Raw genomic sequence first — 16,845 nt, 5'->3', positions numbered from 1 at the left:
GTTCATTTACTTGTTTGGTAACAAAAAATTGATAGTTGTTACCTGTTAATTGAATAAGTGGTTAACAACATTCTTTTTGACTACTTGTTTAGGTTGTTGTTGTCCTTTTCTTTTTCTTTTTTTTTTAATGTGTCTTGACCTTAGATTACTATTTGTAAAACATAAGTTATTCTTGAAAGTCTTTTCTTTCACAAGGTAGTAGTACAGGTGCTTAGTGAATACCTTACTATTCATACAAGAAAAACATAGTTTTAAATATAACCTGCTTACAATATTTAGAAATTTATTTTTTCTGATTCTTTTTTAAAAAACATTTTATTATGGGAAACATTTAAATATGTATAAAAGTAGACACAATTTATAATAAATCACATGGACCCATATTCACTCTGAACAATTATCAGCTCAGTATTGTGTCATTTGTACTCCTACTCATTTCCACTCCTGTATTACTTTGAAAAAAGATTCCAAACACATCATTTCATCTGTAAATATTTTGATAAGTAATTTAGTAAATATTAAAATAAGTAACAGAAGTATTTTATGTGCTGTTTACATAAGATTAAGCATGAATTTTGGTCTTGTAACTTAATAATGGAACAATACATAATAGAATAGAAATAAAACATAAAAGTTAATATTACAATTTTAGTTAAGCTTCTTATCCTTTTATCAAATAAACCATTAATTACTATAACTTATTTCCTGAGTGCCCAGTATGTATGTGATACTAAAATATAGGTCCCAGGACTTCATTTGCTGATTCATTTGCTTATTTCCCTAATAATCATTAGAAAAGGAGGTACATAATGATTTTTTGGAAAAATTACTATTGATCTTGCATCTTTTTTTGCTCTTTTCCTCAGTATTTTAAAAATAAAAATGTAAGTATGAAGAAAACAGTAAAATGATATGATTCTGTATTCAGAGATATTTTTAGCATTATACACAATATCCATGCACATACATATTTACCTGTCTTGTATTTTTAGGCTTTTTGAGAATAGATAAGATGGAAATAGCTTGTTTTTCTTCCTTTATTCTTCCTGCAGATACTGTGGATGGTAGGGAAGAAAAGCCTGCTGCTTCTGATTCTTCTGGAAAACAGTCTACTCAGGTTATGGCAGCAAGTATGTCAGCTTTTGATCCTTTGAAAAACCAAGATGAAATCAATAAAAATGTAATGTCAGCATTTGGTTTAACAGATGATCAGGTTTCAGGTAAGTTAGTTTTACTTCTCTCTCATCCTCCATCTCCTCCTTCTTTTCTACCCTCTCTTTTGTTTTTTGTTTATTGAACAATTATTTGGACATGGTGAAGTGCACAGTCTTAAGGTTATTCAAGAAATGTTTGTATATGCATATACCCATGTAAAATCGATGACTAGATCAAAAAGTAGATGATTTCAGAGTTTTTTTTTTTCCCTTTCCCAGTCAGTAGTATCTTTCACCTTTAAAAATACATACATACATACATACATACATACAAACCTATTTTATTTCAAGTAAATTTATTATATTTATACATATAAGATTATAGATTTCAGATTTCTTGCAAGGTTTAAATTACACTTGATAGACCTTACTATCTTTTCTGATCTTAAATCATAAATTTCTGGTTAAATTGTTTTTTTCTTTTATGAATAAGTTTTTAACCTTAAAGCAGCATACTATATTGTGGTATATTTTTTAATCTTATTTTAAACATTTTTTTCTGCTTCTTTGAGATTCTAATTACTCATTCACTGAAGACCTTGTCATTGCCTAATGGATGTTTGAAGTTTTTTTTTCTTTCTTTTCTACAGATTGGATAATTTCTGTTTAACTGTCTTAAAGGTCACTGATTATTTCTATCTTTTCTAATCTGCCATTGAACCTTTCTAATGAATTTTTTATTTGGATTGTGCTTTCAGTACTGGAGTGACCATTTGTTTTTATGGTTTTTTTTCCATTGAAATTCCTTGTTTTTATAGTCATTAAAACTAAATTTTCCTATAATTCTTGGATATATTTTTAATTCTTTAAAAATATTAGAAGTAACTGTTTTGAAATGTTTTTAACATACAACAATATGGGTCTATTTGGAGTCCGTTTCTGTTGACTCTGTCTTCCTCCCCCCAATATAGGTCAAATTTTCCTGTTGCTTTGCATTTCTAATAGTTTTTGGTTGAAAACTGGGCATTGTCGTTGGTGTATTGTAATTTAGGATTGTTGATATTTTTTTGAGGAGCTTTGTTACTGTCCTAGCAGAGAGTTAATATTTATGGACTTAAACTGATTGCTTTTGTCCTAATGGTGTACATAACAACTGGTATCTCTGTTGTAGGTGCTTTCTCACCCCCCCTCTCCTTTCTCTTGAGCCCTCTTGAGTTATCCCCTTCCCAGCCCTATGATCAGCTGAGGATTGGAACAGACTTTTATACTTAGTTTAGGTATTATTCCTTCAGTGATACTCTTGCTTCAGGGATTTCCCCCCTAAATTTCCAGCTGCCTATTTAGCTACCACATTGTTAACAGTGTGGTTTTCTGCCAGTGGACCTGCAGGGGTTAGTGTTGCAATTCTATTTTGTTTGAGTTTTTAGTTTCCTGTGGGAGGATTTACCTGGCCAATTTACTTTGCCATTATCAGTAGTTGGAGATATAGTATGTAATCTGTTCATTTTTGGTTTTGTTTGGGAACTTTTATGGGAATTTTCACCATAGAGAATTGTATGAAATACTGAAAAGACAAATATTTGTTTATGATGTTTGTTCTTGGCAAGAGAAACTACCAGATGAATTATAACCATGGAAAACACATTTTTAGAGTAACTGATACATGAATTATTGTTTCAACTACTTATTTAAGATTTTAGGAATTATCACATAGAGGAGTGAATAGTTGTATAACAGGTTAGTCTTGAAAATTTTGAATTGAATAAAGTATACACCATGCCAAGAATAATATGATTGTGATTCATATTATTTGAAGACTACTTTTTGGTAGCTTTGTACATTGAATGGTAGTAGGAAAAACTGTGTACGTAGATAATAGCCAGGAGGATACTTTTATAGTTCTTGAGGAGTGATATAAAATCCTTGGCTACCATAGTGAATGTATAAAAAAAAGAAGGGATGAACTATAAAAATAATCTAATAAATTATACACAAGTGGAGGAAGAGGAGTCAAAGTAATATATCTTTTGGATAATAGCACCATGTCTTGTAGGAAAAAGGTATGTATGTATTTGTTTATATATAAGTAAAATGGTGGTAGAAAAGCAGTCATCCATTGTACTCTGGTAATCATGGGTTTTTCCCTCATTACTATATGCTAGTTTAGGTTCTCATTACTATAGGACTGTTAGCTGCCAACTGTATGCATAATATAGTGCTTAAGTTCTAGGAATACATGAATGCAGAAGGTAGAGGTTTGTCCTCAGGGTAATTAGTCTGCTAATAACAGCAAGTACTTATATGGGACTTTCTAAATCTTAATCACTTCTATAAGCTTTTGCTGTATAATCACTTATAAACATTAGCTCTGAGCCCTTATTAATTTATTCTTACAGTAATCATACATAGGAATTAGTATATCTTTTATGCAGATGGTGAAATTGGGCACAGGAAAAGATTAAATAATAATCACTAGCTCAAGCTAGTATTTGCCACCCTGGGATTCAAACCTAAATGATTTGACTCCAAACCCTATGCTTTTAACCACTCTCCTCTGTTGCCAAAACATGAAGAAAAGAAGTAGGACATTATTTATTATGTGCCAAATATCCTTTTTGACTGTCACAGTATTGGAACTGTTGCACATTCTCTCCATTCACTTCTGTGTTCATTATTCTGGAAGAATTTGAGTGGCTACATGTGTAAATTAAAGAGCTAGGCTTGTAAAGCAGGCAAAAAAGAATTAAGAATCAGGAACATGGCCAGAAGAATTCACAATTGAAGAGAAAAGATGGGAACTATTCAGAAATGTGAAGTACAAGTTTGTATGGGTCATAATAAAAGTAAATTATACTGCAATTAATGAGTAGAATAAAGTATGTGTCAATAAAGCTTTAAGAGAAGTGTGCTATTATAAGCTGGTTTTAAAGAATCTCATGGTTAAGTATGTGAATGTTATATTTAAATATATGGGGTACATGGAGGTAACAGTGATACATGAAATAGAAGCCAAAACATTGTTAGATATATTGGGGGAATAGGGAGTAGGTCAATTAAACTGAAGAAAGGGCATGTGAGAAGAGAAACTATGAACAACAAACTAGGGGTTGAATTTAATTTGGGAGAAAACCTGGTAAAGGGTGAAATAATACTATTGGTTGATTTACAAAATAGACTGCATGAATAGACTGCATGGGGCAGGGGATATTGGTACTGTGGACATGAGTTTTGATTTTTTATGGGGGGCATTTGGTCTCAGGATTATGACATATTCCACATGTTAGAGAAGGATTTCTAGTTGTGACTTTGGATTCTTGAGGGACTGGACCAATGGAAAAAATACATAATAATTTAATATAAAGACTGAATTTGTAGTGATAAATGTTTTTTTTTAAATACTTTGTTTTTATTTATTTTTTTAATGGAACCTATTAGTTGAACTTTCTGGGGAAAGGCCCAGGATAGGGTACTAAACTGACTTTTCATGACCATCTAGGGCCACCCAGTGCTCCTGCAGAAGATCGTTCAGGAACGCCTGACAGCATTGCTTCCTCCTCTTCAGCAGCTCACCCACCAGGAGTTCAGCCACAACAGCCTCCATATACAGGAGCCCAGACACAAGCAGGTCAGATTGAAGGTAAAATAGAGTTTAGAGCACCTGTGTAGGAAGGTACATGTGCAGCCGGAGTGGGCTGCCACACCTCTTGGTTTGGCCAGCTGGAGAATTGAGGTCACAGCCATTTTGAGCATCTGCCTAGTAGCTTTCTGTGGGGGAGTCTGAGAGTTCATAAAAAGCATTGCCAGACCATCACAGAAGATACTTGCTGTGGGATCCAGGAGGGGGATACAAAGGGGAGAGAAGCTTGCTTTCGTTTGTTTCTGGCAGCTTATTGGATCAGCTTGGGAGAATCCAAAAGTTGGACAGGCAGGCGTATTAGAATTTATGGTTTGATCTTGGAAGACCACACTCACTAGTGACAGAGTATGTAAGACTAGTGGAGGGTTAGTTTCCTCACTCTACAAATGGAGTTCTCAGGAGGCCAGTGAGACCAGACATCTAGCAGAGATGGGCATCTGTTCACCATAGGGGATGTGGATATACTCCTTCTGGATGCTGCTGAACAGTATAAAGTGCTAGCCTCTGGAACATCCCAATTGGAACTCTACATCAGCCCCATTCTGGGAGAGCATTGACCTAGTCACTTCAGACAAGATTCCCAAGTGTCAATATTTCCCAGTCTGTTTTATCTTAAACTCATTAGAAGGGAAAGTGAGAGCTACTACAACCAGATTCTGTTCCCAGTCTAGCTGGCAACTTGGTAAAGAAACACAGAGATCTGGTTTTAACAACCCTCCGCCTTTGTTCTCTCTTGTGGGAAGACTTGGAGAGAAAGGTGCAACAGCATAGTCAATGAACCTTTTTTTTCCATATTTTTGTTTCATTTTTAATTATTTTTTCACCTTGTTTTGACTTTGGAGGGTTAGGGGATTTTGTAGGTTTGTTTTGATGTTTTTGTTATTTTTGCCTTTTTGTTCCTCTTATTGCTCTGTATCCTCTTTCTTTCCCCCTAATTTCCAAGTTATCTTGTCCCCCCTGCTATCTCCTTCTTTCTCTCTGTTCAATTTTTGGATATTTCAAACTTTCTTTTGCCTTCCTATACCATTTTCTTTTTTCTTATGGAACTGTAATTTTACTATCTTTCAGAATGATTTCGTTTGTATTATTCCTATCTCCTATCATTCATGTTGTTGGGTTATTCGTACTGTGGTTGATGTAGTTGATGCCTGTTTACTTTAATGCTAGATACAGGTTGGAGCTGTTTATTGTTGTTGCTGATGTTAAGTGTTGACCCCACCATTCTTCTTTGTGTGTGTTACAAACATCATAATAAGCACCAGACATTTATTTTAATGCTGCATATTGGTTACTACTGTTGTTGGTATTGCTCACTTCCCCTTTTTCTAAGGGAGGCTGGGAAGTGACCAGGACACTACAAGCTCACAAAGTAGAAACTCTGCTGCTGAACTATCCCCATAACTCAACCAAGTGACATTTGAAACTCAATCCATACACAGACCATCCTCACTAAGTTCTAACAATACTTTTAAGACATAGAATGAGGAGACAGAAACCCCAAACCAATGACCAGGCCCCAAGTATCAATGGCCTGATATGTACTTATATAGCAAAGTCAAAGAGGTCCCAAGACAGTGGCTCAGAGGAAACAGTAGTGCTGCATCTGCTTTCCAAGAATGGATATTAAATCAGCAGGTTTTTTTTTTTTTTTTTGGTGGTGCTGGGGATTGAACCTGTTGTCTTGTGCATGCAAGGCAAGCATTCTACCAACTAATCTATATCACCAGCCCCTAAATCAGCAGTTCTTCAGAAGCAAACTGAAACACTCGAGTTTGAAATTAACACTTGAATTATACTTAGCATAGGTGCTGAAGTTATAAGGTACCAATAGTACAGGAATTAATACAGAAAAGATAACTATACACCAAAGGAAAGACTCATAAAAGAGGAAGAAGACTTTTATCTCAACATATGCTCAGGTCTAAGACCTCTGAAAACACATAGAAACTAGCAAACAAATTGCCTGCAAAGAGGATAAAAGGGAAACAGATATGGAAATGGATGAAATTCCAGAGAAGGACTATAAAAACTGATTATTAAAATGTTTAATGAGCTAAAAAAGATTTAAGAAACAAATTAAGAGCAAATATATTTCAATAAAGAGATTTTGAGAAGAAATCATTCAGTCTTATGGAAATCAGACAAAATGAATCAAATAAATTCACCTGAAAGTATCACCATGAGATTAGATTGTGTAGAAAATAGAACTTCAGGCCTCAAAGACCAGGGTGTGTGAACGTGAACACCCAGTGTGCAATAGGGGTAGGAGACAAAAGACCTTGATCAGAAAATTCAATAACTCTGGGACAACATCAAGAAACCAAACTTAAGAGTTATTAAGATACAAGAGGGCATGCAGATAGTAAGCTAATGGCATTAAGAACCTTTTCAGTGAAATAATAGGCAGAAAATTTCCAAACTTTAGGAATGAAAATGGGCATCAACATACAGGAGGTATATAGAATCCCAAATAGACAAGGTCAAAAAAGAGCCTCTCTAAGACATATCATAATCATAATAAAAGTACCTAACATAGAAAATAAGGGTAGAAAATTAAGAGGAAATCATAACCTTTTCAGGCAAACCAATAAGGCTGACTTCTGACTTCTCAGACTCTAAAATACAGGAGTGCTTAGAATGAGAAAATCCAAGCTCTTAAGGAGGGGGTGGAGGGAAAAAAAAAAAATATATATATATATATATATATATATATATATATACACACACAACACACACACACACACACACAAAAAAACAAAACTGCTGCTAGCCAAGATTGCTATATCCAGCAAAGTCTTTCAGATTCAAAAGAAAAATAAAAACTTGACATTCATGACCACTAAACTAGTACTAAAGAAAATAAATACTATTCAAAGAAGCTATAAAATCACAGAGCTACCAAATGGTTGTCAGTTCTCTAGAAGAGCAATTAAGTAAATTAACCTCAAAAAACTTAGGAAATCTAAGGTGAAAAAACTTCTATAGTGAACACAATAGAACATTGAAGAAAGAAACTGAAGATCTCAGAAGATGGAAAGGCCTCCCATGTTCATGGATAGGTAGAATTAGTATTGTCCAAATAGCCATATTATCAAAAGCAATTTTATAGATTCAATAAAAAGACACAGAATAGCCAAAGCATTTCTGAGCTTTGAGTGAGGTTGGAAGTATCACAACACCTGACTTCAAATTATACTATAGAGCTATAGTACCCCAACTGCATAGTACTGGCATAATATCAAATGTTGAGATCAATGAAATAGACAAATCCTCATAGATATAGTCATCTAATCTTTGATATAGGTACCAAAAACACATATTGGTGAAAAGATAGCCTGTTTAACAAATGGTGGTGGGAAAAATGGATATCCATATATAGAAGAATGAAACTAGAAACCTATCTCTGCACAAAAATAACCTCAAAATATATCAAAAACCTAGAAGTTAGACCAGAACCATTGAAACTGCTAAAAGAAAACATAGGTACATTATTCTAACATATTGATACAGGCATCAACTTCCTTAATAAGACTCTTAAAGTTCAAGAAATAAAACCCAAGTTTCAATAATATCAATCTAAAAAGCTTCTGCACAGCAAAGGATATAAGAATGTGAGCACAGCAAAGGATATAAGAATGTGAAGAGAGAGCCTACAGAAACGGGAGAAAAGCTTTACCAGCTACTATTCCAACAGGGAATTAATAATTCCTGACATGTAAATGGGGGGAAAGATACACTTATACATTGTTGGGACTGCAAATTAGTACAGCCACTTGGAAAGCACTATGGAGATTCCTCAGAAAACTGGGAATAAAGCCCAGATATCCCACTCTTTGGAATTTATCCAGAGGTGCCAAAAACATGTTTGAAGAAAGATATCCTGCTTAAACACAATGGTGATGGGAAAACTGGATATCCATATTTGGAAGACTGAAACTAGATCCCTACTTCTCACGCTACACAAAAATCATATCAAAATGTATCAAAGATCTAGGAATTATACCAGAAACACTGAAACTAAAAACATCATCCAACAGTGATATATGCATAAGATGCAGTGCAGTTCACAATAGCCAAGTTATGGAACCAGCCTAGGTCCATCAACAGGTGAATGGATAAAGAAAATGTAGTCTATATATGTTACTATGTCATTTGAAAGTTAATGAAAGGACCTGGAGAACATTATGCCAAATGAAGTAAACTAGGCTCAGAAAGTTAAGGGTCAAAAGTTTTCTCTGATTTGTGGAACCTAGAGAGAGGAACAATAATAAAGAGAAGGATCTCATGAAAATAGGAGACTAATAGAGTAGAGGAAGGGGATGGGCAGGGTAGGAGGAGGGAAGGGCATGGGAAATGAAATCTACAGCAAGCTATTTAAAAATAATAATGCAAAGGACATCAGTAGAGCAAGCAGATCTGGGGAGGCAGGATGGAAGGAAAAGGGAAGGTACTGGTGAATTAAATTGATCAAATTATATGCATGTGAGCATGTGCAAATATGACATAATGAAGCCTACCTTTTATGTATAATTACAGTGCACCAATAAAAATGTATTTATGTGAATATAAATACAGAATGAAAGATTAGGAAGAATTCATAGCACTCACTAGTCAGTGGTGAACCCTAGGGAGGAGAGTGAAATTGGGAAAGATGACTTCACAGTTTACTTGGCGTAATTCTGTGGTGGCATTTTAGCCCCAACGCCCAAACTGTGCGTAATTTTTCTAACTTAAAATATTTTAAAAATAGAGATAAGCCATAACTTTAGCATAGTAGTTTTGGAGAGTTCTTTATATTTGAAGTCAGACTTACCTCTAAATAATGTATCTTTGGATGAGTAGTTTAGATTCTCTGGCTTTTGATATTCTCTCACTGACCATAAAATGTGAAAATTGGAAAAAAAATGAAATAAAGTGTGAAAATTGAACTAAACCAGTGGTTTCAAAAGAATGCTTTTTTCATCTGAAATATAACTTGAAAGGCCAGTATTTAAAACCAATAAAAAGGTTATTGCTGTGGCTGAAAGTGATTGGAGCTCAAGGTAATGGGTATCAAAACCCTTGGAACCCTCCTTGAAACCCTTAGAATTCTGCAGAACATACCTAAGTACTTACTAATTGTTTTAGTTAGGTTTTGCATCACTGTGATCAAAATACCCAATAGTAACAATTTAGAGGAGGTTTCAGAGGTCATTCTGTAGATGACTGACTTCATTGTTTTGGACCCAAAGTGAAGTAGAACATGATGGGGACTTGGTGTGACAGAGGGAAGCTGCTCTCCTCTTTGCAGCCAAGAAGCACAGTGTGGGGGACAGTGCACAGGAATATGTACCCTTCCATGATATATTCCCAGTGATCCATCTATTTCAGTCACACCCTATCTGCCTACAGTTACCACCCAGTCTATTCAAACTAGGATGGACTAATTAGGTTACAGTTTTAACAATCTGAGCATTTCACCTTGGAACATTTCTGTATTAATACAGGAGCTTTTGGGGAACACCTTGTATCCAAATCATAACATCGATCTTTAGGTTGCCTTCCTGAGATTATGTTATTTCTGTGAATGTTAGGGTCTTTGAAACCACACGTTCCATTTTAAAACATTTAACACCAGGTGGTGCTCTAACTATTTGGTCAATGGGTGGTATGATGTGTTTTCAGCATCAGAAGCAAGTGATTGAAGTTATCAATCACATTTAAAGTAGTCTTAAATAAACTGACCGCTTTTGGAATAGAATCCTGTCATTATATGGTGATACTTTCAGACTATTTCACTGAATGAAAGAGTCATTAGGAGATAGCAGCTGGCATTTTGCTGATGAATGAATGGTTTGGGAAGAATTTCTTATTGTATTACGATTTTTCTCAAGGAGCAGTAGTTAACTGCCTTTCTCTGCACCCAAGTACAGCTTCCAAAACCAGAACAAACTAGAACTGAAGCAGAGGTGGGCTGAAATGGGAGGCAGAAGCAGAGTTTGGATATTATAACAGTTTAACTGCTATATCAGGTGTAGTAAAACCATCTGCTTAAAAAAAATTCCTATTTGAAGCAGTGAATAGTATTGTGGAACAGCATTTACAAGGATAATGAAACCAAATAAGGTTTGCTGTTCAATAATAAAGGAATGGGACTTAGGGCTGCACTAATATTATCTCAAATTATCTTATGATGAGGGGTTTCATTGAAAATTTTTAAACAGGTAAAATTTTAGGAATATAAAAAAATGTACGGTGGAAAATTTCTCTCACCTCTGTTCCCAACAAATGATGTTGGGAATAGAGATAGCAGATGGACACCATTTGAATGCATTTAATTGCTTTAGAGTGGCATTAAATATATGCCTTGACACAATTGTTAATTTTAGCTTATGTTTATGCAGTATAAAAATTATATAGTTATTACTATATGGTACCAGTCAAAAGATTAGTAAACGGCTCTGATTTCTAAGTTAGTGCTGTCCCAAAGAATTATAATAGAAACTACATGTAAATTAGATTTTTTTTATTAAATTAAAAAAATTTCAGTAATACATTTTATTTAGCCCATTATATTTGTATATCAACATGTAACCGCTCATTTAAACATGTATTTTGTATTGCATATTGGAAATATGGGATGTGACACCAATTTGAAATGTATTCAAATAATATATAATTTATTTGAATACAAATAAATACAAAATTTATTTGTATTCAAATAAATTATATATTATAAACTGGTTTTAGACTACCCACATGTCTATACCATGCTGTTTTCACTTAATATATCCTATAACTCTTTTTCTGTTGCTCAGCCAGAGGTGGCTAATGGCTATTGTATTGGATAGTATTACTTTAGATAAATGATGAAGTGTAGACTTTTTGATGTATGATGAGTCCCTGACATTGCCAGTTATTTAGGTCAGCTGCTGGTTATAATTGGCCAGAATTATCAATATAAAAATCTTATTACTTATAACTGATTAACACAATAATCTTTTATATAATAATCCAAAATAAAATAAATAATTTTGAGTTGTCACTTAAATACCATAAAAAGGACCTTGGACTTGTAATTTTGAATTTATAAAAATTTCTCCAAGGATTGTAGTCTTAATATGTTATTTATTAAAAAGGCTTAATAAAATAAGTCATGTGTCTCTGACCAATGGGGTCTGAGGAATGCATCATTAGGCAATTATGTCCTTGTGTGAACATCATGGAGCATGTTCATACAAAGTAAGATGGCTATGACATCACTTGGTGATATACACGTGAGACCACTATTCTATATGCAGTCCATCATTGACCAGTGCATCATTTTGTAGCATGTGTCTGTCTTGAATATCATTTAAAAAAAAAATAGACAAAGTTACCCTTCTTTAGGTAGAGCCATTAACTCTGTTACTGGAAGACCAAGTGTAATTTGCCAAAAAAAATAAATGCTAGTGAGAAAAGGACTAAAAATCATTAAAGACCAGAAAATACTGCTAAACCAAAATTAAAAGGTCAAAAAGAATATAACTAAAATCTGTGAAATTATACATGAATGTAATGAAAAGTTGAGACTTTAAAAGTAGCTTTTCATTTTGTAAATTTTGAGACACATAGAATAATTGAAGCCCATTATGTGACTTCAACACTTAAGGATAGTTTTTAGCACCAAAGTAAAAACTACTTATGTTAATTATCTGTTGCTATGTAACTGTTACCCCCGAATGAAGATGCTGAAAACAACATCTACAGTACGGTTATCTCCTGTAGTTTTAGAGTCAGGGATTTGGGAATAGCTTAGCTGAGTTGTTGGGGTTTTAGGGTCTTTTATGAAGTTGTAGTCAAGATGACTGCTGGGACTTTAGTCATCTAAAACTTATCCAGAACTGAAGGGTTAGCTCCTTACAAGCACTTTGTGAACCTCCTCAGTAGGGCAGCTTGGATGACTTATTCTAGCAGAACAAGTGATCAAGAGAGAATGATAGTGGAAGATGACTCTTACGATTTGCCCTCAGAAATATCATTGTCATTTCTGCTATATTCTCTTGTTGTATAGATCAACCCCTTCAGTGTAGGAGGGACTACACAAGACAGTATTTATTGCTTGTTTTTTGATTATGGAGTTAAACTTTCTAATTTCTGAAAACCAAGCCATTGTCAAATGCTTTGCATGTGCAAAAGTCATTGAAGGTCTCCACTGGCTACTACATTTTGTAACAATACAATCCCAAAAGTCTCACCTTTTACTCTTTTTCTTCCTAGGTAATCTTTACTTAATTGTGTCATTGATTCCTTTTGAAAATATACTGGATAAGCATAAAACTTTGCTATTATTATTATTTTATTTACTATTCAAAACATTGCTTACTATGAACTGTGTCTACGCCATGCTGTTTTCACTTAACATATCCTTAACTCTTTTTCTTTCAAGTATGTAAAGGTGTTCCTCCTTTAAAAAAAAAAATACAGCATTCTTAAATTCAGAATACAGTGACAGAGAAAGTCCCATTTTGTCTTGCATGAAACGGGTTTAAGAAAAGTAAAGGGATGTTTTGCAAAGATAGTAATAACCTTTGAAATTTTTAACCTTAGGTAAAGTGATGGGTTTGTAGCAGTTCAGAAGAACATACGAAAAAGAAAGGAAGGAAGGAAGAAGGAAGGGATGAAGGAAAACGTCCAGAGTTATACTGTACATTTTTATTGAGGAAAACAGTTATGCTTTTGAATGTGAATTCTTTATAGTGTCAATGATGAAAACAGTTTACTACATGGAGCCTTAATCTCATCCATTTTGATGATGCCTAGGTTAATATTTTTATTAAATGGGTCAAAGTGTACAAAACTTTGTACCACTACAGTTTTGGAGATATTCCTGGATTCCAGTGATTGTTTTTAACAGCTATTGATAGTTCTATTTTTAGCTATTGATCTCAGGTAAGTTGCTTAATCTTTTATTATTATTATTATTATTATTATTACTATTATTATTAGTTGTTCAAGACAATATAATGATCTTGACATGTCATACATTTGATTCAAATGGGGTATGAATTCTCATTTTTCCATGTGTACAGATTGCAGGATCACATTGGTTATACAGCCATGTATATACTTACAGCAATACTAGTGTCTGTTGTATTCTGCTACCCTCCCTAACCTCCCCTCCCCCCTTCCCATCATCTCTCTCTACCCAATTTACTGTGACACATTTCTCTTTTTTTTTTCTCTTCCCCCTCATACCATCATATATGTATTTTGTATAACGATGAGGGTCTCCTCCATCTTCCGTGCAATTCCCCTTCTCCCTCCCATTCCCTCCCACCTCTCTTCCCTGTTTAGTGGTAATTTTCTTCTCATGCTTTTCCTCCCTATGAAGTTATTAAACTTTTTTTCATGGATTTATTGCTTATTTGCATATTTTCACATTATAAAGTTAATCATTCTGATTTCTAAGTTCACTTATACATATTTCTACTCTTAGTTATATTTCTTTACCTGGTTACCTTCTTATTTTGGATTCTGGTCACTTCTATTCTAAAATTTAGTTATGAAATATAATCCAGGATTAAGTTGGTATCTAAATTTAGTTAACTTCTGTGCTATCTTCTATGCTTTTGATTAATCTAAACCATTAATAATGCATTTAAGAAACTTGTGAAGTTTTTTTTGGTTGTTGTTGTATTTGGAAAGTTTTATTAATAGCCTAAAAATAATTGAGCAGATTTTATTTTCATTATAAAAAGATACAACTGTTTGCTAGGAAATAAACTACATAAAATCATAACTCATTTAGTGCTTCCTTAGAGACACCCTCGGGCTGAGCAGACAGTACAGTGGGCTCCATTGCTTCTTTCTTCTTTCTTTCTTTCTTTTTTAGTTTTAGTGGACCTTTTATTTATTTATATGCAGTGCTGAGAATTGAACCCAGTGTGCCTCATGCTTGTTAAACAAGTGCTCTACTACTGAGCCACAACTATCCCTGGGCTCCATTTCTTTATCTAAGCCTATAAGTGCTAGCTGCTTGCTGTACTTGAATTTAAGTGGCACTAGTAATTTATTTTCTGTTTTTTCCCCCAGTATTTATCTCATTTTCTGCCATGAGTATATGGTTATCCATAGTCTTTTTGATTAATAGCAGTTGGTTTGAATATTTTATAAAGACTAAGCCAACATATGATTTAATGCTGAATATTAACATATTTTCTTGTTACTCTAGCATTAGATCTAGTTCAATCTATTAAAATAATGTAAAGAAGTAGAGAAGATAAAAACATAAGCAATAAATCTTTTCTTGCTTGAAAACTCACAGGTTTTAAGTATCTAACAGGTTTCTCTAGAGTCACTGTGGTCTACTGACCCCAAAAGGATTGTGTGTGCAAGAACATATTCCCACTGTTAAAGAGTTCTGCCATGCAATAAAGAACTATTTAGACTTTCTGAGATTCCATATCTTTGAAAGAATACTCATATATTACATAGTCATAGAAATCAAATTGTTGGCAAATGCCAAAGATATCTGATTTCCAGAATGAAAGTTGTTATTTATTTCCTTGCTACCAAAGGGTTCATTTATAATGGTAATAGAGGATGAACTTTTTAGAGGATAAATATAGTACTTTGGTAGAGATTTGGGACCTATTTTTTCCTCATATTTATTTTACTGATTTTTTGACTTACTTGATATTTACTGAACATTGGCAGTACTTATCTGATTTGCATTTTCATTTCAAAACATTTGGTTTTGCTGCCAGTAATTCTCTGCAGTTTATCCTACAGCAAAGCAATTGCAAATTCTTCATTCTTCTCCTTTGCAGACATTTAAAGAGCAACAGACACATAGTATTTTACTCAGTGTGTTTATGTATTTGGATGAAGAGAAAATGTAAATGTGCCTTAAAAAATTACTCCCTGCCAAATTAAACCTGCCTCTTTGTCTTGTGTTTTCTGTTTTAGGTCAGATGTACCAACAGTACCAGCAGCAAGCCGGCTACGGTGCCCAACAGCCTCAGGCTCCACCTCAGCCACCCCAGCAGTATGGTATTCAGTATTCAGGTGAGCAGGTGTTGAAAGGGAGTTGTTGGCTTATCGTTTTTGGTCTGTTTCTGTACTCATGAAATTTTTAAGCTCTTCCTTGGATATACTTCATTTGTAATATTTACATTGTTATAGTAAGAATTAAGTATTAGGGGAAATATTTGTTTTATTTTAAAATGTGTACATAAATGTTTTGTAAGTCAATATTTCAGTTTTTCAGTGGGTCCAATAAGACTTAGCAGATGATTCTATAGTTAACTTGTAGTATAGAAAAGCTTTTAATACAAAATATTTCTAACATGATCAGTTTCTCTTTTACTTAGATGATATAGAACTGAAAAAGAAATGGAAAATATTTCCCCAATTTATGTGCGACACATAATTCAGGCATATGTTATATCCACAGGAATATTAACGGTTTCCTCATTGGAAAAGTGATATCATTAAATATAAACTAAATTAAGCCACTTAGGTGTTTGTTTCTGTAAGGTGTGTAGGAATACCAGAAAATAAGTCATAAAAATAAAATTATTTCAAATGGCATTCAGGGAACTTAACATTTTTTTGTTTGTTTTAAATAGATATCATTTAAGTATCAAAATTCCAGTTATAATTTGTAAGTTGAATCTTGTCTAAATTTTATGGAGATTTGTATTACCAATTAGAGGCAAGGGTCAACAAACTGCTCTTTTTGTGAATGAAGTTTTATTAGGAAAGTTTACCACCATTTCTGTATTATCCATTGCTATTTTTGACATTATAATGGCAAAGACAATTAGTTAAAACAGAAACAGGGTGGTCCACAAAGTCTAAAATATTTACTATCTGACCCTTTCACAGGGCTTTATTCTTTTTCCAATGAAGAAATTTGCTGACCCCTGACATAGGCAATAAAATTTTGTCATTAATTGGAGCTTGGCATATTTTATCACGTTCTTAGTTTTACTTGTATTGAAGAGATGGAATGAATTTAAGCTTAGATTATAGTAAGGGGAAGTTTATTTTTAGTTTATAGTCATTTAAATTTAAAAAGTGTTAATTTTT

General features: G+C 33.7%; 1 protein-coding gene across 3 annotated transcripts in view; it reads left to right on the top strand.

The window, feature by feature from the left end:
• Tfg (trafficking from ER to golgi regulator) overlaps positions 1 to 16,845 on the top strand; it is a 35,954-nt gene that overhangs the window by 16,106 nt on the left and 3,003 nt on the right. For 2 of the 3 annotated variants that reach the window (XM_013362764.4, XM_013362763.4), the window contains exons 5-7: positions 1,053 to 1,220; positions 4,651 to 4,791; positions 15,721 to 15,819. In XM_013362764.4, coding sequence (XP_013218218.1) covers positions 1,053 to 1,220; positions 4,651 to 4,791; positions 15,721 to 15,819 — 408 coding nt within the window. The remainder of the gene's footprint in view (positions 1 to 1,052; positions 1,221 to 4,650; positions 4,792 to 15,720; positions 15,820 to 16,845) is intronic. The other variant, XM_040270458.2, reaches the window with a different exon arrangement.

Source organism: Ictidomys tridecemlineatus, chromosome 3, assembly GCF_052094955.1.
Source record: "Ictidomys tridecemlineatus isolate mIctTri1 chromosome 3, mIctTri1.hap1, whole genome shotgun sequence".
Lineage (NCBI taxonomy): Eukaryota > Metazoa > Chordata > Mammalia > Rodentia > Sciuridae > Ictidomys > Ictidomys tridecemlineatus.
Note: the sequence above shows the minus strand (reverse complement) of the source record. Positions and strands in the feature narration are given on the sequence as shown.